Genomic DNA, 21,575 nt, shown 5'->3' with positions numbered 1-21,575 from the left:
GCTAAGGTTTTAAATTAGGAGAATTTTGTTTGTTTGAAGCTATCTATCATAATATATAGCATTAGTTATAATTTTTTGAAACTGAAAGAGTTAAGAAGACTTTCCATAAATAACTAGCTTCTGTTTGAGTAGAGTGTAGCCTCACGGAGTGGGCATTTTGCTGTCTAAACTGTGTCCTCCTATTTCAGGATTATTTTGTAGGCATTTTGCAAATTTTCTAAGAGTCTCTTTACACGCCCTTCCTATTTTGGTTTACATCTCTATCATTTTTACCATAGTTGTTGCAATATTTAGTATTATAATTGTAGTTATGAGAAAGAATGCTGTTGATTCTCCACTTAGTTTGATCCCTTTCAGCATCTGCCGTCCATTTAAATCTTCAAAACTTAGCCAAGTCATAGAAGGGACACTAATAAGATAGATTTCATTACAACAGCCATTTGTGTTGCCATGACAGGTGTTCTGTACCCAGAAGAATAGGACGTATGTATGTTATTTGTGTGTGTGAAAATAATCAGAAAACATTTCATACTGTTTGACCTTAAAAAAAACCCTGCTATTTTCTGAATTAAGAACTTTGTAAAAGTTTGATATCTCTTAACCAGTGACACAGGTTTTTCTCTTTTTCTTTTGTTTTAAATTTTACTGAGAGGTCTTTCAATGGATTAGAATTTGAAAATCAGTTAGTTTCCCTTTTCCATTTTATTTGCTACGCAAAGAAACTGCTGTTACATAGCAACTAGACTGGAAGTGTGTTGTGATGTCTCTTGGTTAGTTACCAGAATCTTTTTGCACTTGGAAAGGACAGGATAACTAAAGTGAATTTTGATCAGAGTAGTAAAACACCCTACACCGACTTTGTTGGGAATTTTTTAAAAAGTGGTTTTAGAATAAGCATTTGTTTTTATAGATGCTATGTTATGTCAGTATTTTTAATGGTTCAGTGAAATTCAAGATACTTGTGTGCCATGTTCTGCTTATGAATAAGATGCATGTGTTTAAAATAACTTACATATTAATTTTCTTTAGACAATGGGATGAGCAGTTGGATCCTCGGCTAAACGCAAAACAGAAAGAGGCTGTTCTGGCCGTTACGACCCCACTTTCAATACAGCTGCCTCCTGTTCTCATCATCGGCCCCTATGGCACCGGCAAAACATTCACCCTAGCTCAGGCCGTCAAGCACATTCTCCAGCAGCAGGAGACCAGGTGAGATGGCGTTGTGTGTGCCCTGGTCTCATCAGCAGGGCACAGTTTCTGTCCTTGTTGTGAAGACAAAGCAAGGGCTAGAGAGACGATTTTCATCTTGCTTGTAAAAATTTAAAAAAGATACAAATAAAGAAAAAGAGCCACACTCAAACCCCAAAGCACTAAAATTTGAATTCTCTGAAAACGTACTGTTTTTAAAAATTGGCAACATAGAGAATGGTAGCTTTTAAATAGTCCTCAAAACGCCAAGTCTGCTAAGAGAGTGTGATAAATGTTAGTGCCAAAAGGGTTGGGTTTTTAAAAAATAATTTTATATGATAGATTTAAAAATAATTTGGGGGAACTTATCTCCTTTACAGCTTAAAGAGTAATTAAGCTTTAGTAATAATTTCCTAAAAGCATAACTGAATAATATGTTAGAGGTTACTGAGTAGGTTGAGGGAAATGTATTATATTAAAATGGCCACTGCTTTTTTTTGGTATTATACTGCTTGAATGGTTTTGTGTTTCATCATTCTTTTTATTTGCACCATTTATTTCAGCAGGATTCTCATTTGCACCCATTCTAATAGTGCTGCTGATCTCTACATAAAGGATTATTTACATCCATATGTAGAAGCAGGCAATCCCCAGGCAAGACCTCTCAGGTATTCTTTTAAGGCTTATTATGTCTTTGTATCATACTTTATTATTCTTAAGAAAAGGTGTCTATAAAGATTTTAGTAACTTGGAGAAAACCAAAATCTTTGTGCATTGGCATTTGGAGGTTATGCCTTTTGAAGAAACCATTTAAATTAAGGAAAAATTTAAAAATCTTTGACCATTCATTTCTTAAACATTAAGTAAAGAGAAAGACATCCTTTTTTAAGTTTTGTATGTAAAAAATGTGGTGACAATCTGAGCCGATTTTGATGTGTTCCTCTAAAAGCTACTATATATAAATTTATGATTAGATCAGTTTTAATTAAAATTCTAGCATAGTTTGCATGGCAGAGTAGTCATGCAGTGATAGTTGTTTATGGAAATGAACTTTTGCCTGTGATCACGCAGGTAATTTCACAGACGCCGCACATTTAGGGAAGCATGAAGTTGAAGTGATTTCTGCAGCACGGTGTAACCGACTGGTACTTACAGCTCTTTGCTGTCATTTAAGAGAGAAAGAAAGTTCTAGGTTAATACAGGTCTACTAAGTGTCTATGGATATGAAATGTTCTTAGGTATAGGGTTGTGGGGGAATAAAATCCTTTTCTTCAGAAAACAATAAAGAACCATTAAATGGTTATTATACCATTTGCTCTCATTGTTATATGAATTAATGTTTAGTTTTGCCATTTTACAAACTAATATATCATGCCCTATGTTGTTCAAATACAATTATTGTTTAAAAATTAATTTCTAACCACACTTTTGAATCATAATTCACTAACTTTTTCTTTCTAGTTGAGCTTAGGCATGGAAAAATGAGGTTACGCTATTTAATTCTTTAATAACCATAAGCAAAGCCATTCGAATGATTTTGCAATTGCATTAAAAAGAACAAAAGAGAAAGAAGTGGCATGGCCTGCTAACACAGGTTTTTATGCCGTACGCTGTTTCTACTCTGAAGACAAATTAGAGAAGAAATAAGTATTTTAAGTAGAACTCAGTTTTATTTGATAAGAAAATATCACATGTGTACAGTCACTATAAATGAAAATGTGATATTTACCAATGGATAAATTCATCGAAAACTAGTTTGCTTCAGATTCTAATCTTTTTTAGCCCCTAAGTGAAATTGAGTTAGCTACTAGCATTTTTGCTGTGAGTGTTCTTACTTCCGTGTCGATAAGATGTTTTATTGTTGGTAGAGCTTGTGTGTGTGCTTATGTTTGTGTATGTATGTTACGTAGGAACTGTGACAATCTCATTTATCATTGTACTTGGCTTGGAAACAGTGGAGTGAAGACCCCTCAAAGCTTGGTTGACCTAGCATAGGTCATTTGACATTTGGGGCAGGAGAGCTGTGGTTGATAAACACTGAACTCCATTATTTGGCTAGCATTATGTTTAGCTTTTCCCATGTAAAATTATGTTTTGGGCGTTACAATCCAACATGTAGTGCATCTAAACATGTAGGATAAGAAGTTATGTTCCAGTAGGGTCTATGTATAGTTGTAGTGGCCCAAATACAGAAACTTGCCCTCTAGCAGAAAATATTTGAATTTATTTAAATACAAATTTCATGTTATTTCATTTAATAAGTGGAATAAAATAAGAAAAGACTTGGGCCTCTATGTGGCGCTGTATTTTCGCCATAGTTTTTCTGTTCAGGAAAGATGTTCACTTGTGAATGTATTTCCTAGGAGGGTCACTACATTGAAATGTTAGGGTTTATTAGCACCATCTATTATGTTAACTGAGATTAATTTATAATTTTCCTAATGGACAACAAATATGAGTGGTATGGGAGATGCAGTAGAGAAAATTAGAATGGCCGAGCACTCTGGGGAGATCAGCTTTATGTGAATTGTCCCAGAACGCAGGGGAAAGAACACAAGAGGGCCCTAAGTGTCCGCATGTGACCTTGAAGACTTGTCTCTGTGGAATAAGAGTGATGATGACAAGTTTACCTTCCCACACTGTAGCTTAGTGGGCCCTGGTAAACGTGACAAAGTAGGGAAAGAGCCATAAACATTAAATAGTTAAAACAGTAGATATGTTTAAATATGCACACTTGTCGTTAAAATGTATAAAAATTCTATTAGTTGCCAGGAGTTGAGCTTAAATTATTTGGGGATGGAGGTTTTAGAATCCATTTTAATTATATTTAGTTTCAGTTTTTACTTCTTACTTTATTAGAATTAGAAGATTTTAAAATGGAATAGAGAGGAAAACAGTTTCTGTGTCTGCTTCTGAAAATCAGTAGCTGATTCTGGCAGAGTTACCACTTATTAGATAAAGGCTATCTATGGAGAAAGTGGACATTTACTGTTTTCTGGACAAATAGCAGGTATATGTTATTTTATAAAGATCTTTAAATAAATAAATAAGGTCTTTCCGATTCTGTAGTATCTTATGTAATAATATTTTGGGGGTGTTCATTGCATATGAATTCAATACATGAATAAAATTTCAGTGAATTGAAATGGTATAGTACCAGACAGTCTTCTGTTTTAAATTTCAGTATAATTCATGTGGGGTATGTGGACAGTTTATTTCTAGAAATATGTAAATTACTTAGTTGGTGTCACCTTTTATACCATGGACTTGAAAGTGTCAATTCTCCAATTTTGAAAAATGTTGTTGGATGTGTTTTAAGTAATCTTATGGACAGTGTCTACCTTAAATGTTGCACAAAATGAAAGTACTGAGAAAATATTTAAGTCTTTTTTAAGTCAGCACTAGACTATTGTATTTTTAACGAAATGGGCCTAATGATCAAACTTTGTATTCTTACTAACTTCATCTTGAGTTAGCTTTCCAAGGTAACTACAAAAAAGTCAGTAATGAGGCTTAGAACTTCAATTTCTATTTTTTCTTTGAGAAAGAAGCAGTGCCTGGAGTTAGATTTGATAAGTAATTTGGAAAATGAATTTTTCAATTTTATAATGAAATGTTCATTTAAGAAAATATGGGAAAGCATGAAGAATAAAAATTACCTATAACCTTACCAGTCAGAGATAACTACTACTAACATTTTACAGTTTAATTTCTAGTCATTTATATGCTTAAATACACACACGTAAGTTAATATTAATGGAATCATAATTTGTAAATACTGTTTCAGATAATCTGTAAAATGAGATTTTTCATATATTTAAAAGTAAATTCTGCTTTGCTGATTTGATTAAATATTTTTTATTAAAACCTAAAATATGTTTAAGATTTTGACGTCTTTTAGGAGTGGTGTTGGCTACTTTCACAGTCCTTCCTATCATAGTAATGCTTTTAAAATACATTACTTTCCTCTATTACAATTTATTTATAAGTTAGGGACATTTATTAAATGCTTTTTTTTTTTTTGCTTTGCTTTGCTTAAAAAAAGACAACCAGTTTTAATTGTTTCATGGAGGGTTAGAACACATTGTAGAAGATCATGAGGTTAGTGTTTGTGCATATGACATTTGAGCTGCCTTTGAAACGCTCTAGAGGAGACAGATGTCAAATAAATAGTTGGATATGCATCTTGGAGCTCAGAGGTGAGGTCTTGGCTGGAGAGAGAAGAATGTGTGAGTCATCAGGGTATTGGTGGTAATTGAAGCCATGGGCCTGGGATGAGATTGTCAGGTGAGAGGACAGAGCTTGATGAGAGCACTAAAGGCTAAGCCTTGAGGAGCCAGCTTAGAGAGGTGGAAGGAAAGCAGGGAGCGGTTGAGTTATGGCAGCCGAGGGAGAGAATATTTCAAGGAGGGAGCAACCACAGAGCTGGATGCTGCTAATAAGTAACGTGATGGGCCCGGAAAATGTCCAGACGATTTAGTGACACGGAAGTTTATGTCCCTTGATTGGACCCTCACAGTCTCCTAAGTTCTTTGCTGCTTCACTGATTGCTGCTTCCCAGTCTCCTTTCCTGTGTCCCTCCATTCCCCAGCCTCTACATGTGGAAGTGGTCCATCAGCCATTCTTCCAACTAGTTTCCTTTTTATCTACACTTACTCTCCAGGTGAGCTCTTCTAGTCTCAGGGTTTAAGTATGATCTCAGTTGTATATTTCTTGTCTTAGGCATTCTTCTGAACTCCAAACTTATAAATACCTCTGCTTACTGGATATCTCTACTTGGATGTCTACTACTAAATATGTCCAAAACTGAATTCTCAATTCCCACCCCAAATTTGTTCCTCCCTATCACCACTACTGCCACTCATCCAGTTTCAAAGCCATGGAACATCCTTTCTCTTAAATTCCACATCTAGTATATCAGTAAATTCTGTCAGCATTACTCTCAAAATATGCAGTGATCTGACCATTTTCACATCTCTGCTGTTACCACCCTGGTTCAAGCTATCATTTTTTCTTGTCTGGATCCTTACAGCAGCCTCCTAATGGGTCTCCTTGATATTGCCCCCTCCCCCTGCCTCTCTCCCAGTCCCTGGTCTGATGGAGCAGCTGGTACTGGTTTGTGAGAGCCAATCATGTGCATATCTTCCCAAGTTCATGTGAAATTGGCCATGATAGTAGGTTTTATACCCCAGAAACCAGCTAACACTGCAGATCAGGTCACCCCCACCCCGAAGGCTGATAGTTCAACATTTGCCACCACATCACTGTCCAGCCCTCTTCCTGCCTCCAAAACTGTGTATTCTGTCCAAAGAAACAGAGGGGTCCTTTAACAACCTAAGGCGTGTCTCATGACATGTGCCCTGTTACAACTCTCTGATGGCTTTCCATTGAAATCAGAATAAATCCAAAGTCTTTATGAAAGTTTGCAAGCCATGTGACTTTCCTCTGTGCTGGACCATAGTAGATACCCAGCAGATCTTTGTGATGTGGGTAGGTTAGGGATGGGGGGAGGTGGGTGGGTGGATGGATGAGTTGTTTCTGTACCATCTTAGTAATCTGTTGTATGAGTCCTATTTCTGTTTTTCTTTTGCAATTAATAGACGAGATGCTCTTTCTTAAGATTTTTCTGATGGTCCAGAATTTAAATTTATTTTTAAATTTCCAGAACTTTAGATAGAGGTCTATTTAAATATAGGTATAAGAATATATTCTAAAGTGAAATGCAAGTAACTTTTAAATTTCTCTTGTAAGTATGCAATTCACTATATTTTATTAGCATAGATAATTAAAATATAAGTATATTTTTGTAAGAATATTCTAGGAAAAAAAAATAATTCCCAAATGGGAATGTTCTGAAGTAAAAAAACGAATGCTTATGAAACTCTGTGTGTCATTCTGTTGTAAGATTATTCTGAACACTTAAAAATAATTAGATATTTATCTTATCATAGTGTATATACTTTCTGCTTGATTCATTTTTTGGTGGGGGGAGTTACAGTTGTATGTTAAATTCTAATCCAGTAGAGTGTTAACAGTTACCAGACTTATTTGTTAATTTCCAGGTATTGTAGTCTTAACATCATAATGTCGCTATTTTGATAATCAGGTACTGGTAAGATGTTAATAAGTATAAATAGGAAATGTTATCTTCTTTTATAGGGTATATTTCAGAAATCGCTGGGTAAAGACTGTCCACCCAGTTGTGCATCAGTACTGTTTGATCTCAAGCGCACATTCCACCTTTCAGATGCCACAGAAAGAAGATATTCTTAAGCACCGAGTGGTTGTTGTTACGTTGAATACTTCCCAGTACCTCTGTCAGTTGGACCTTGAACCTGGTATGCTGACTCAAGACACAGAAGGGGTGCCTGAATGCACAGGGCTCTGCATTCAGTTTAGATCAGGGGTTGTGTTGGCCTGTGGGCCGTATCTGGCCTACTGTCTGTTTTTGTAAATCAAGTTTTATTGGATGGAACACAATCATGCCCATTTATTTACCTATATTTTCTGTGGATTCTTTTGTGCTACAGCAGCTGAGTTGAGTAGTTGCAACAGAGATTGTATGGCCAAAAAAACCTAAAATGTGTACTGTTTGGCCCTTCACATACACAAAATTTATCAACCCCTAGTTTAGACATTTTAGTGACTGCTACTCTGTTTGTTCTCTAATTGGTCAGATGGTATTTACTTACTATTGATCATGTGAACAATTCAAATTTGGACAGTGTTGGTCTTTTTACAATTTTCCCAAGTTTTTAATTTCAAAATAGTTTTCCATTAATACAGGGTAGAGACAACAATCATGATAGGTTTTTTTATGACATGCTATTAAGATTATTTAGGTACAGGAACTATGTAAAAGCAAACTAATACTATACAGAGTACAGACAGATGGTGACAAGAAGTTCTGATAAATACGGCAGAACTCAACCATCAAAATGTGGTGTCACTTGAAGGTAGTTGCTTTGGAAGAATATTCATTTCTTACCGCTTTATTATAATTGTTGACATTGGTCAACGCTTCATTGCTCTCTCCTTTTGGAATTGCTTTCAGAGCCAGTGACAGATTCTTTTAAGTCTCTGGAAGGTAGAGACAGTTCTCTTCATCTTGTATTCCTGGCACTTGGCCCAGGGTATAGACACCTGGAGGCCCTTGATAAACCTCTGTTTATCTTAAAGAATGAACAGTGGCCAAACTTTCTTTTTTGAGGGTAGAGTTAATTTTAGAAAAGCTTCAAAATCTTTCTGAGGCATATCTGGTAAATAAGGTAGGTTATCAAACTGAGCAATACCATTAGGGGTTGAAAAAAAAAAAGAGAGAGACGTGCCTCTCATGTAATGAGACTTATTTTTCTTGTGCACGCAGCTCATAGCTGGCTGGTGAGGGCAGTTACAAAAGCAGAGTTTCAAAAATGTTTTGAACAGTGGCTGCATCCATTGGAATGAGTTATATTTCCTCTCAGCTGACTTCTTTGATGGAACAACACTTATTTGCAATGTAAATGTTGGTATGTTTATTTAACAATCAGTCTCATTACTTCATGATTATACTCTGCATATTTGCCACGTAAATTAAATACCCAAGCCTCCTAAACAGTATAGTTTTGAGGAAGAGTAAAGAATGGCTTTGAAGAGCAAGAGTGTAGAACATTTATTGCACGTCAACGATCTGCTTTGTTTTAGGCATTGTTTATACTTTATTTAATTCTCATATCAACTCTGTGGAGGGTTATTTTACAGCTAAGACAACCAAGGCTCAGGCTAAATCAGTTTGACTAATTCAGGTTTCTTTTACTAGCTTAAGCAACAGTATAACAATTTCATGATTTATTCAGTTCCTGATTTAAGCCTAGTTCTATTTAATTAAAATGTTATCTAATGAAAACAGATTTTTTTCACTAGTCTCAGTTTTTTCCAATTTGATCCTATAATTATATAGTCATCTTCCTTAATTAGTCTTGTAGAACAAAAAGCACAAATTCTCCTCAACAGGGAGAAAAATGCACGTGTCCAAATCATGCTTGGGCCACTGTCATTAAATAGACAACAGTTATTGATACTTGTACTGTCAACACAGCCATTTGTTTGAATGGACCGTGATGATGGTGGTGGCGGTTATTACTGCCAGTCAGTAAGGTTTAGAAAGTTCCCAACCTAGAAACAAGTTGCATTAGGAAGTTGTATAAACAGATTGTTTGGAACTTGTTGCTATCCATAGAAATAGAGGTTAGGTTCTTGGGCCAACTCACAGGAGGCTAATTAATCTAGAGAGTTACAACTGGTCAGAGAAGCTACTTTGTGTTCTTTCCTGTGCTAGTAAAAACGGGGCCCCCCTCTCTCTGCCTCAGTGAGCTGGCCATAGGGGGCAACATTTACTTCTACACATTGAGACGGCAAGATTTGTCTTCTGTCTCCTCTTTTAGGGGCAAAGAGGCTTTTCCTCCTTTCTGTACACAGATTCCTGTGCCTCAGTGTGAGTGGCAGCAGTAACCCAGACGTGGGTGTTTGCATCTGGGGGATATTTGAAAATGTACATTTTTGATACTTGTGTCACTTTTGTTTTTTTCTTTTTCAGACTGGTGATAGTTTTACAGCCAGGATAGGGTCTTAGGCTAAAACATCGTATATCATCTGTACGCACACATGCACGCGCGCACACACACGCGCGCACACACACACGCACACACACACACACTAAACCTAAATAATCAAAATAGTGAATTTGCTAACAGATAACCTTTGTTTTTGGTCAAAGTTAGATGATCACTTTCTCCTTTATATTAGATTTTGGGTATGATTTTCTTTAATGTCTAATGTATGTGTTTAAGCTAAAGTTACTTATAAACTACCATTGTTTTATTTTTGGTGTTTTAGCAAATAAATAGTGAAAGGATTTTGGGCCTATCACTGTTTTGTTGCCAGCTTTTCTTTGTGGTGAAAAGCTGCTATCTTGTACTTTTAAAGTCTTTTTTATGTGTCCTGATTTAACTGTTAGTCTTGGGGCCATTAGTACCAGATGTCATTTACATATCTATTGTTGAGTAAAATAGTTATTCCTTTCAACTTCTATTTTTAAATAATGATTTAAAGATATGATCTTCTAAATTGAGGACTGGCATTAAAAGTACTCACAGCTCTTAAATCAGGACACTAAACTCTTTCCTTAAAAGAAAAACACTACTCCTCCCTTTATCACTGCTGTAATATGCGGTCCTGTGTTTATACTGTACTTCGCAGGGTTTTTTACACACGTTCTATTAGATGAGGCTGCCCAGGCCATGGAGTGTGAAACCATTATGCCCCTAGCATTAGCAACTAAGGACACACGGGTTGTCCTGGCTGGTGACCACATGCAGGTGAGTGCCCTCTGAGTCACCGTGTTGAAAGAAACTTCTGTTATATTTTGATGTTTAATGTTTTGTTTTCTAAAACAGCCTATGAAATTGTGCCATGCATGTCAGTTTAAGTACTTTAAATATCTCTATACTAATAGTGGAAAATGTTGGTGTTTCTGAAGGAAAATTGCTACCCCACCCCACTTTTTTTCCTTCTTTGGCTAGCGAGTGGAATGAATGAGTCTATCAGTGTTCTAATTGTCATGTTTATTAATTTGAAGTTCCGTTCTCTGTAGTATGAATATTTGATTCTTACTTTTCTTTATCAAATAAATTTAAATTATCCTTCTTATGATTCCCCAGTTCCTGTCCCCAACATCTGTTTTCCTGAAGGGTTAATTTTTCATTATCATGGGAAACGAAGTGCCTAATTAAAAATAATAGCCAAAATCTCAAAGAACTTGTCTGATCTTAATACCGATGCATGAAAGAAAATTACAGTTTTTCTATTAAAATGTCAGTTTTGCAAAGTTTCAGTTTGAGGTTCTTTCTCTTTTGTCACAGTTGGTTGAGATTGAACCTACACAGTGTTGTAGCTATCCATTTAGGAAAGAGTTGAAGGTAGAGGGACAAGTTCTGTTTTTGTTTCTTTGCCAGAAGTTTAATTTTGTTCTTAGCATCAAAGTTATAATCAAGGATGGCTCCTTCCACTTTACAAGATAAAGATGGCTTTTTTGCTAATTATTAAAAATAAGTGTTTTAGTCATAGGCGGTGTATCCTGCTAGCTCACTGTTTAAAATAGTTGCTTAATTTTAGTGAGACAGTTGATTGACTCCCCCAGTGATGCAGTGGGTTGCATCCCTAAAATTACTAAGGTAGTAGCTATTTATTATTAAGTTGGAAGAGTCTTTTTTTTTTTTTGCGGTACGCAGGCCTCTCACTGTTGTGGCCTCTCCCGTTGCGGAGCACGGGCTCCAGACGCCAGACGCGCAGGCTCAGCGGCCATGGCTCGTGGGCCCAGCCGCTCCGTGGCATGTGGGATCTTCCCGGACAGGGACACGAACCCGTGTCCCCTGCATCGGCAGGCGGACTCAACCACCGCGCCACCAGGGAAGCCCGGAAGAGTCCTTTATTAACCTATGTGTAGAAACTCTAGGTTAGTGTTGGCATGCTGAAACGAAAAGTTAGAAAATTTAGCCTCATTCTATATAGTAGTAAAATTGTTCCTAGAAAAATATGTTTGACTCTGCTTATTCCAGCATTCAGCATGTTGAGGTTTAGTACATCAGAAGTTTCAGCATGGTGGATTTTTTTTAAAGTATGTTAAAAAAAAATACTACTTGTATATTTAGTTAAATTCTCTCCATGTGTCTCTCTGTTACAGCTCAGCCCTTTCGTTTACAGTGAGTTTGCCAGGGAAAGAAACCTTCACGTTTCACTGCTTGACCGGCTCTATGAGCATTACCCTGCCGAGTTTCCCTGCAGGATCCTCCTGTGTGAGAACTACCGCTCCCACGAAGCTATCATCAAGTAGGTGTGAGCTGCCCCTCTGTCACACTTTGTGTGGTCTGGTGGAAGGGGACTCAAAACAGCACTGTTCCTAGGGACAGATTATTCCCAGCAGAGTTACATGGTGTCCCTAGTGTTGCAAATTATGTTTAATTTTATGTCTGTGAAAGTATACTTCAAAAGTCAGTTGTAATTTATTATAGTAGGGCAGTTCTGGAAACAAAAACTTCAGGTTCTACTAGCTATAAACATATTTTTCTGTGACTAAATATATAATGTATATGTAAAACTACATGATGTAGTAAACAAATATGTTGACAAGCCGCATAATGGTTTGCGCATGTGTGTCTGGCTGCGTTATACAAGGAGTCTATTTGAAAAGAAAGGAAGGATGGGAGGGAGGAAGGAAAGAAAACCATGCAACTTAGTAATAAAGTTTTAAAAGGTCTCTATTAAACATAGTATGCATCTATACAAGTAAAAGTATCATAAATGGTAGCCCAGTGAGTAGTCACAAACCAAACGTACCCCTCAACCAGCATCCAGACCAAAAAACAGAATGTTCCCAGCACCCTGGGAAGCCCCTTTGTGCTGCATTCCTGTCACTGTCACCACCAAAATCTTAGGATTTTTTCAAGTTTAGTATAATTTAATAATATTGATTATGGCGGTCATGTGAAACTAATTTTTAGGTTTCTCTGAAAGCAGTAGGAGAGATACAAAAATAAGTTTAGATTTAAATATGGCTTTTATCAATATCTCGAAATGTGATTCCTCTTTTATTGTTGCCAGTCATTTGCTACAGTCAGTGATGAATCGAGTACTACGTAATATCTTCATTAGTAGAGTATTCATTTTACAGTTGACTGGAATACCCTTCAATTGTGTGTATTGTTTCAGTGTCTATAGATCTTTGTGTTTGCATAAGTATATGATCCACATAAATAAAAATATACATTTAAAAAATTTGAGTACAGAAAACCATAACAGCTAGCAAATTTCCTCATGAAACAAGAGTTCCATCTAGTACTGAACTGTCGTCATTTCTTCCTTTTCTTTCTATGTTCTGGCTTCATGCCTTCCCCAGGTCAATTCATTTATCGGTGGTATACCAGGAGCCCACTGTGTTTTCATTGCTGTGGCTAATTTTGGTGAAAATCTTGGCATCATGGGTATTAGATGTTTGGATTAAAATTAATCATGGGCATAAATCAACGTGAAATTTGACTGGTAATTTTTTCTTACGGGTAAAATTAATTTTGATGATAGGTTACTTTTTATTTATGTATTTATTTCGGTCTTTTTCTGCAGTTACACCTCTGAGCTCTTCTATGAGGGCAAACTGATGGCCAGTGGAAAGCAGCCAGCACACAAGGATTTCTACCCACTAACCTTCTTTACAGCACGAGGGGAAGATGTACAAGAGAAAAATAGCACAGCTTTTTATAATAATGCAGAGGTACCTTAGTCCTTTTTGCAAATTGTTGACATTTTTGCAGTCATATATATAGTCTGGTCTTATTAAGCGTTTATTTAAAATTTTGGGTTGATATTTTATTGTGTGTTGACTTCATTTACATGAAAATAGTATGGAAGTTTATTCTTTCTTGTGTAACATTGATTTGTTAAGATGAATCTGCCATGGGAAACAAAAACTTTGATTTACATTTTGTCTTAATGCCAAAATACAGAACCTCATTTAAAAGAAGCCATCTAAAATGGACTGAGGTCACAATTTATAGTGCACACTCCAATGAGGCATCGTTTTACATGAGTAAAAAGACTTGACTTGTGGAATCCTGCGCTCCGGGGGGTCACACAGACCCACATGACGATGGTGCTAACCCATTATGTGCTGCAACGTGTGTGGTTCTCTCACAGTTTCTGACTTTTTAAGTTCAGAGAAAATGTGGGGAGTATGAGGGGTCAGATCAGGTAGCAGACTAACACCTGTGATGTCTTTAGGGGCCAGCGGGCCAGAGAGCCTGAGGTTTGGTTCTGGCTGTCACAAGGGAGTGGAGTTCTGGACTTCAGGAAACCCAGGGGAGGATGTGTGCATCGTTGGTCATTAGAAGAATGATTCGTGATATGTGATCTCCATCTCCCTTTCTTCCCTTGAGTCCCGTGATTTACTCATTTTATTTACCAAAAAAAATGCCATTTATTAGGTAATAGTAATTCATCTTTCCATTAAAAAATTGGTCAGAGGCCTGTAGTTAGAAGTCAGTACAAGAAAATTGACAGTACCTACTTGATAAACTCCTAGCCAAAAGTAAAGAAACTTGACATTTTTATTAGTCTGTGCCAATTAATTTTAGCAAAAGGTAAACTTTTCTTTACCTGTTTGAAATATTGACAAATAACTCTAGGGTTTCCTTTATTACTTTTGCACTCAGGTTGGAAACTGCTGGCTGGAAAATCAGTTAAGAAGAGAAAGGAAAATAAATATACTATTATACTGTCTTTTATAATTAACCATGTAATTACCTTTAGTAGTATGCTCTGTTTGTGTGAATTCAAATTACTGTCTGGTGTCACTTGCTTTCAGCCTGATGAATTTCTCTTAGTGTTTCTTTTAGGGCAGGTCTGCTAGTAAAGAATTCTTTCAGTTTTTGTTTTTTTCTGGGAATGTCTCTATTTTGCCTTCATTTTTGAAAAGTAGTTTTGCTGGATATTAGATTATTGAGTTATTTCTTTCAGCACACTGAAATATGCTTTCCTACTGCTTTATTGCCCTCATTGTTTCTGATGAGCAGTCATCTGTTAATCTTATTAGAGTTCTTTGTAAGTGATGAGGTGTTTTTTTGTTGCTGTTATCAAGATTTTGTTTTTGTCTGTGACTTCTACCGTGTTGACTATGGTACGAGCGAAGGAGACAGCCTGCTTCACCCACTGTCCCACGCAGGCCCTCCCTGTGCAGCAGGAGGTGGGGAAGGGGAACAGGTGCCACCCAGGTGCTGCCAGCTGCTCATGGCCTCCTGCTGCACCTTGCTGGGGCAAACGAGATCTCTGATGTTCATCCACTGCTGTAACCGCCTGGAGTAGCTCTTTCCCCCCAGGGAGCTGGAGCAGGTGGGAGCTACCCCTCAGCTGCTGAGACAGTCCTGCAGGACAGGGGGCTGCGGGAGAGCGGGGCAGCCCCAGCCTTCCACTCTTCTTCCTGACTTCCTGTAGACTTTGGTGAAACAACGCTTCTCAGTGTCTTGGCAGCTCTTTGATCGTCTCCAGAGACTTCGAACGATTATCTGTTGGCCTTGACCAGCTTCATAGATGTCTATCTGGGAGAGGGCTTTCCCCAAGCTCCTCATACCATTCCAAGCCTGTGTATTTTGACTACAGTTTTATGCTGCCTATTATATAAGGGGTAACAGAGGGACGAAGTGGAGAACTGGTTATGTGTTGCTTGTTCCTTATGGGTGAGAGCGCCATGTTTTCAATCCAGTTGACTCATCGGAATCCTTGGACGGTCTGGGTAGTTGTTTCACTTGCTGTTATTTCATTATAACAACAGGATGACTAGAGTCTGTTCCTCTGTCATTCATTGAATTTATATGTGGAAGTGGGAACTGCATCCTGGCCATTAATCCTCGAGTTCTTAAAAGGAATAAAACTATCAAATTTTTGTATATTTACTATTATAAATTTAAGTAGATATTAACTAACAAATAGTAAATAAATAATGTATTTAAAAGACATTAAAATTTTCTCCTTCCTCTCTCTGCCCCTGGACTCTTGCCTGACCCTCTATTGAGCTTGCCTTATAATACGTATTTTAAATTAGGAATCGGTTTTCTAACTATACAGTAATCTCTTCACAGGCAAGGAGCGTGTTTTAGTAATCATTTTGTCCCCTACTGTGCCAAGCATCAACACTATTTGTTTGATGAATTCATCGAATCAAAGTAGATTAAACTACACTAAAAGTTCTACTCTAATTCACTAAGTGGGGTCCAGAAAATCCAGATGGTAAAATACGGGCTTACTTCACTGCAAGGTTAATGACAGGGCGTGGGCAGAGTTGTACCATGAGAAGGCAGTGAACTCTGAGAGTCTGTCCTGAGGTCCAGATTTGCCCCAGTCCCAGCTGCGGTTTGCTGACAGCTGTTGGCTGTTCTGTTTACTTATATCCACGGGGAGAGGAGGAAGGGTAGCCCTCGCACTGCTGAGACGTTGGCGGCGCTGACTCTGGGGCTCTCCTAATGGGTTTCATCGGCCTGAGCTACAGAGTGGACTGAGAAATACTGGGAACGTGGGGTTGCCAGTCCCACGCGCCTCTCTCTAAACAGGAACCCGAACCTGTCCCCATTTGAGAAGGGGGGCCAGGTAAGGGGTGGGGCCAATGGCCAGTTACATCGTCTCCGATTTTCACGTTTTCACTGGGTGCACTATTGTAGAGATTTACTGCTTGAAATGTAAGCAAAAATGTGTTCACATCAGCAAAGCATTATTCCTGGTTTGAGGTGGTTTTAAAACGACATTTGCTAAAATGGAATCCTTTGTACATCAATTTCAGTTACCATATTCTTTTCTCCAAGCACTTGTATAACTTTAATATGTATACATGTACGTTTGTTTAAAGGTCTTTGAAGTGGTGGAACGTGTGGAAGAGTTAAGAAGGAAGTGGCCAGTAGCGTGGGGGAAGTTAGATGACGGCAGTATTGGTGTGGTGACTCCGTATGCCGACCAGGTGTTCAGGATACGCGCTGAACTTCGAAAAAAGAGATTATCTGATGTTAACGTCGAAAGGGTGCTAAATGTTCAAGGTAGCTATTAATGGAAATGAATTAAGTTATTCAAATGGTTAGATCTTAAAGTGTGTGCACATTTGATTTTTAGTTTTCAAGATCTCTTTTCTGGACAAGCAATTATGTATTCGTTTCATACCAAGTTCTTTAATGCCAAATTTGGCAATTCAAGGTCGAGCTCATTTACATGTTCGTTCAATTTCTATATCCAAATAAAAGAAGTATCAACAAATGGATTTCCTCCATGACTGTAACTGCAAATATCTGTATGCTGTAGTTGCAATCGCAGTAGCATACAACACCTATTGTTGTTATAATGTATCTGAGGACTAATTTGTTTATAAAGATTTTTAAAAGCTTGTACCTGTCAAGCAAATTTTTAAAGGCATAGCTTGTTCTTCATCTAGATTTTCCTAAGTGAATAAAGCAACTCTTTTAAATTTTCATGTAATTAGTTGCTATGAAATTTGTGCATTTAAGTAAGTGAAGCAACACTATAATGTGAGTGCCAGAAAAGCCCAGTACAATCTGAAGTTTCATGGTAATATACAATAATAAGAGTAAGACAATTTCTAGATTATGGGGGAAAAAAATAGCTCCAGTATACCATGCATTCAGATCACGCAGAATTTGGGTGCGCATTTTAGAAAGAATATTACTAATAAACTAGGAAGCGTCCAGAGACGACCTAGCATAGTTAGTGGTCTAGAAACTGCCCTGTGGAGTCAGAAATGGTTGAAGGAACTAGGATTGTTTGGCCTGGAGAGGAGAGAACGAAGAATTGACACTAGAACTGTATTCGCATCTGTGGAGACTTGTCATAGAATGAGGGAAGAGATGTGTCGATGTAAGAAAGAACATGTACAGACTAGTCTCTCTCTAGGCTTCCTTATGGAATCAGTTCTTTTGGGTGTGTTTCCAGAAGTAGAGTTGCTGCATCATATGTTAGTTCTATGTTTAATTTTTTGAGGAACCGCCATGGTATTTTCTATAGTGTTTTACATACTGTTTTATATTTCCACCTACAGTGAACAAGAGTTCCAGTTTCTCCACATTCTCATCAGCACCTCTTATTTAGCAATAAGATTTAAAAAATGAAATGCTTTTATTATATGGCTCAGAATAACAGTCCTCTTATTTTTAATTATTTTTTTTTTTACAGGAAAGCAATTCAGAGTTTTGTTTCTTAGCACAGTACGTACAAGACATACTTGTAAACATAAACAGACACCAATTAAAAAGAAAGAGCAACTGCTGGAAGATTCCACGGAGGACTTAGATTATGGTTTTTTATCTAACTATAAGCTTCTCAATACTGCCATCACAAGAGCGCAGTCCCTGGTTGCCGTGGTGGGTGATCCCATTGCTCTGTGCTCTGTTGGAAGATGCAGGTAATGATGTGTTAGTGTTTGCGACATTAAGGGGGGAATGTAGAGTAATTTGCATCCCTGTGCACATATTTATATGACCTCCTGGCTAATGAAAATCAAGTTTAGTCTTAACTAATACCCAGTGGGAACACAAAAATATATTGCTTTGAGCCTATTCATTTTGTACATGAAATTGTGTGTTCATTGAATCAATCATCATTCACAAGGTGTTTCCTGAGTGCCTACTGTGCTCTAAGTACTCTTCTAGCCACTGAGGATACATCAGTGAACAAAACACAAATATCTCTGCCTTTGTGGGGCTTAACATTTTATTGGGGAGGAGAGGAACACCGACAGTAAACAAAATAAAAACACTGTAGTATTTTATGTGGTAAGTTCAGTGGAAGAAATAGAACATCAAGGGGCATTAGAAGTGATGGGGTAGGGTGGGCGGTTTGTGATCTCACATGGTGTGTGTGGTCAGAGAAGGCCTCACTGAGAAGCTGACTCTGGAGTTGAGGGTATGAGCTACGCAGGCTCCTGGGGTAAGAGTGCTCCAGGACAAGGGACTGACCAGTGCGAGGTCCTGAAGGTGGTTTTGTGTGTGTGCGTTGTCTTTGATGGAGACTGAATTTCATACCCATACTCCCCTCTTTTTTCCTTCATTATTGTTTTAGCTTGTTTTTGATGAGTTTCCTTCTCATTTTCTCTCAAGGCTTCTCAGTGCAAATCTTTGTGTCTGGTTAATCCAGAGGATCTTAAAATTAGGGGGTTAAAAAGGGTTGGTACTTGTATTTGGAAAGAACTGTTAGTATTCCTTAGATTGTAGCCATAAGGAATGTTAAAATATCAACATAAATAAAAAACTTCTCCTTGTACACTTACGATTTATACTAGTTAATAGGACTTTTAACTGTATGAAGCCAGTAATATAAGACTTGGCCTACGCAATGTTGAAAAACTATGTTACAAAAAAACAGTTGAACAGAAATTTAGAATATCCTTTATGAAAAAGAAAGAAATACACGAGGGATTACTTAAAATTTTTTAAGTGTTCTAGTACCTGTCAGAGTGAGTTCAGAAAAGTAGAAAGAGGTGCTGATGGTCTCAAATACGCCTTGGGTAGTTATTTCTTCGTGATATGTTAAAGTAGACAAAGTTGTTAGGAAGTGGCCCGTTTAAACCAAGTTTTCTGTTGCAATATAGATATAGCAGCATTTTATTATCTGTTTTCCTGTCTCAGCAGGAAAAAAGTATTCTATGGCAAAGGAAACAATTTGGGACCTTTAAGAATAAGCTGCATACATTAGAGTTTAAGATTCCAAAAGAAGTTAATATACTTTATAGGGGAAAGCCATTAATCACGTAGAGTTTAATTTATGGTTACATTCTGAAGAATAACCTTTTATTTTTAAGGAAGTAAAACTTGAATGGTCCATGATTTGTTTATATATAGCTAAACAGCTCTATTGTAAAATATCTTTAGTTTCTTGTTTTAAAAATAGATTTCCATTAATTTTTAGCCACTAATGACAAAAAGTTGGGGAAGGAACTATATTAATTCCAAGACACCAATGAATAAAACTAAGGCTATTAATTTGGCTTCCTTCCTGAGAAGTTCACTTTAGTTACTTTACTGTTCATTGCAAATATATTTGGTTAGAATATTGCTGTGGTAGTTTACCATTTTTGTTTATATTTATCATTTGATAAATGTGAGAACACATACAGTTTGATTAGAATTTTATTAGATTAACACATGTAAAGTAGGCCGACATGTATTAAAAGCAACTAGAAACTGTTGTGGGAATAAATAGGTATAACAGTAGTCTTGAGTGACATTACTTTTGGACATTCTTTATAAATAACCCCAAACGTTTACCAACATGCATATGTTTTAAAATCATTACCCCTTTCCACAGAGGTATATTATACTGCGAATTACATGAGATCAGCATTTTTCACCCCTTCTCTGACATAAGTCGTTATTTTCTCAGAGCAAATAGGTGAATGATTCTTCCTGAGGCCATGCTATCAGAATGATCCAGGGCTAATTTTTAACTTGAAGCCAGGCCTACAGGTTGCTTATTTCTTACTACTCAGCTGGAGTGTGTCAAGGCCCTCAAATTAATTTATAAGCTAAGTAAAATACTTTCAGAGAGTCCAGTACATTGTGTAGGGAGAGAAAATCATGTGACCCATAGCTGAATGGGAATGCTGATGATCTGTTATTTGGACAGTTTAATCAGCTCTAACCCAGGAGCTGATAGTTGAGGCTATGGATGTTTATGCTTTACTCTTTCCAGTTTCATTAGAAATTAAATTAATCTCATAATACAGGTAAACCTGGAGGACATAATGTGATTCTTAGGTACTATACTAATGAAGGCGTGAATTCTTTGTATCAATAGTTTGAGTTAATCAGGATGTCTCTCTCCCTTGCTCATTTGATATTTATAAAAAACTAATATGGTATTTCCAAATATTGATCAAGTTTTCAAGGAATGATTACTGTGTTTACTATACCAGTTTAGAAGGCAACCAGTTGTATAATCTTTTTTGTTGTAAAGGATTTTTAAACAATTTTTCTGTTAACCCTAAATGAATGGAGGGAACTTTCCCTTCTCCCACTTGCCAAACAAACAAATATTAATGTAGTAGCTGCTGTTTATTGACAGCTTTCTCTGTGCCAGGTGCTAGGTCAAGTGCTTTGTACACTTCGCCTCGCTCAGTCATCCTAATGACCCGGTAATGTGGGTATTTTATTTGCATTTTAAATGGGCAGCCTGATGTAGAGTTTCAGTTACTGCCCAGGACCACATAGCTACTAAGTGTCTCACTCAGACAGATGTCAGATTGACCTCACCGGGTTACCCTGCCTTTCCGAGGAAGCGAGGCGTGTGCGTGGATAAATCTACGCTGAGTGAGGAGAGGTGATGGGGGAGGGGAGGCGGGGCGTGTTCATGCGTTTTTCCAAACCAGAGAGTTTGGAGGAGATCTCTCTTTGAACCGAATTTCTTCATTAGCGAATTCCACCTGCTCAGTGAGATATAAACCTATTTCACACGTGTAGAGGTGTGTGTATGTGCACAGACACCCTCTCTCTCTATGACCTGAGGACACCAAGTGATTTTTCAATGTTTTATCAGCGATCCTAGAAGCAAGGTTAGCATGAAAATGCAAGCAGACTTTGGGTTCATGCAGTGATTGAACGTAAGGTTTTGTCTTCTGAAAGTAACACTTACGTTCACAACGTAGAGACACACTTGGGTTTTCTAACCAACATTACTAGAAAAAAAATTAACATGTTAACATTTTAGGGAGGCGCTGAGAATTGGTGAAGCCTTTAAATAATCATAGTGGTGAATTCTTCAGTCTGAGTGTTGTTGAAATTCTCAAGTGATCTTCCAGTTATGTGTTCTGAAAT

At 37.3% G+C, this 21,575-nt stretch overlaps 1 protein-coding gene across 8 annotated transcripts in view; it reads left to right on the top strand.

Annotated features, from left to right (window-relative positions):
• HELZ (helicase with zinc finger) overlaps nucleotides 1-21,575 on the top strand; it is a 156,792-nt gene that overhangs the window by 69,438 nt on the left and 65,779 nt on the right. For 7 of the 8 annotated variants that reach the window (XM_019938631.3, XM_033846480.2, XM_019938637.2 and 4 more), the window contains 8 exons: nucleotides 1,030-1,209; nucleotides 1,752-1,856; nucleotides 7,348-7,526; nucleotides 10,426-10,544; nucleotides 11,909-12,054; nucleotides 13,345-13,492; nucleotides 16,613-16,796; nucleotides 17,941-18,169. In XM_019938631.3, the coding sequence (XP_019794190.2) occupies nucleotides 1,030-1,209; nucleotides 1,752-1,856; nucleotides 7,348-7,526; nucleotides 10,426-10,544; nucleotides 11,909-12,054; nucleotides 13,345-13,492; nucleotides 16,613-16,796; nucleotides 17,941-18,169 (1,290 nt within the window). The remainder of the gene's footprint in view (nucleotides 1-1,029; nucleotides 1,210-1,751; nucleotides 1,857-7,347; nucleotides 7,527-10,425; nucleotides 10,545-11,908; nucleotides 12,055-13,344; nucleotides 13,493-16,612; nucleotides 16,797-17,940; nucleotides 18,170-21,575) is intronic. The other variant, XM_019938638.3, reaches the window with a different exon arrangement.

Source organism: Tursiops truncatus, chromosome 20 (assembly GCF_011762595.2).
Source record: "Tursiops truncatus isolate mTurTru1 chromosome 20, mTurTru1.mat.Y, whole genome shotgun sequence".
Taxonomy (NCBI): Eukaryota; Metazoa; Chordata; class Mammalia; order Artiodactyla; family Delphinidae; genus Tursiops; species Tursiops truncatus.
Note: the sequence above shows the minus strand (reverse complement) of the source record. Positions and strands in the feature narration are given on the sequence as shown.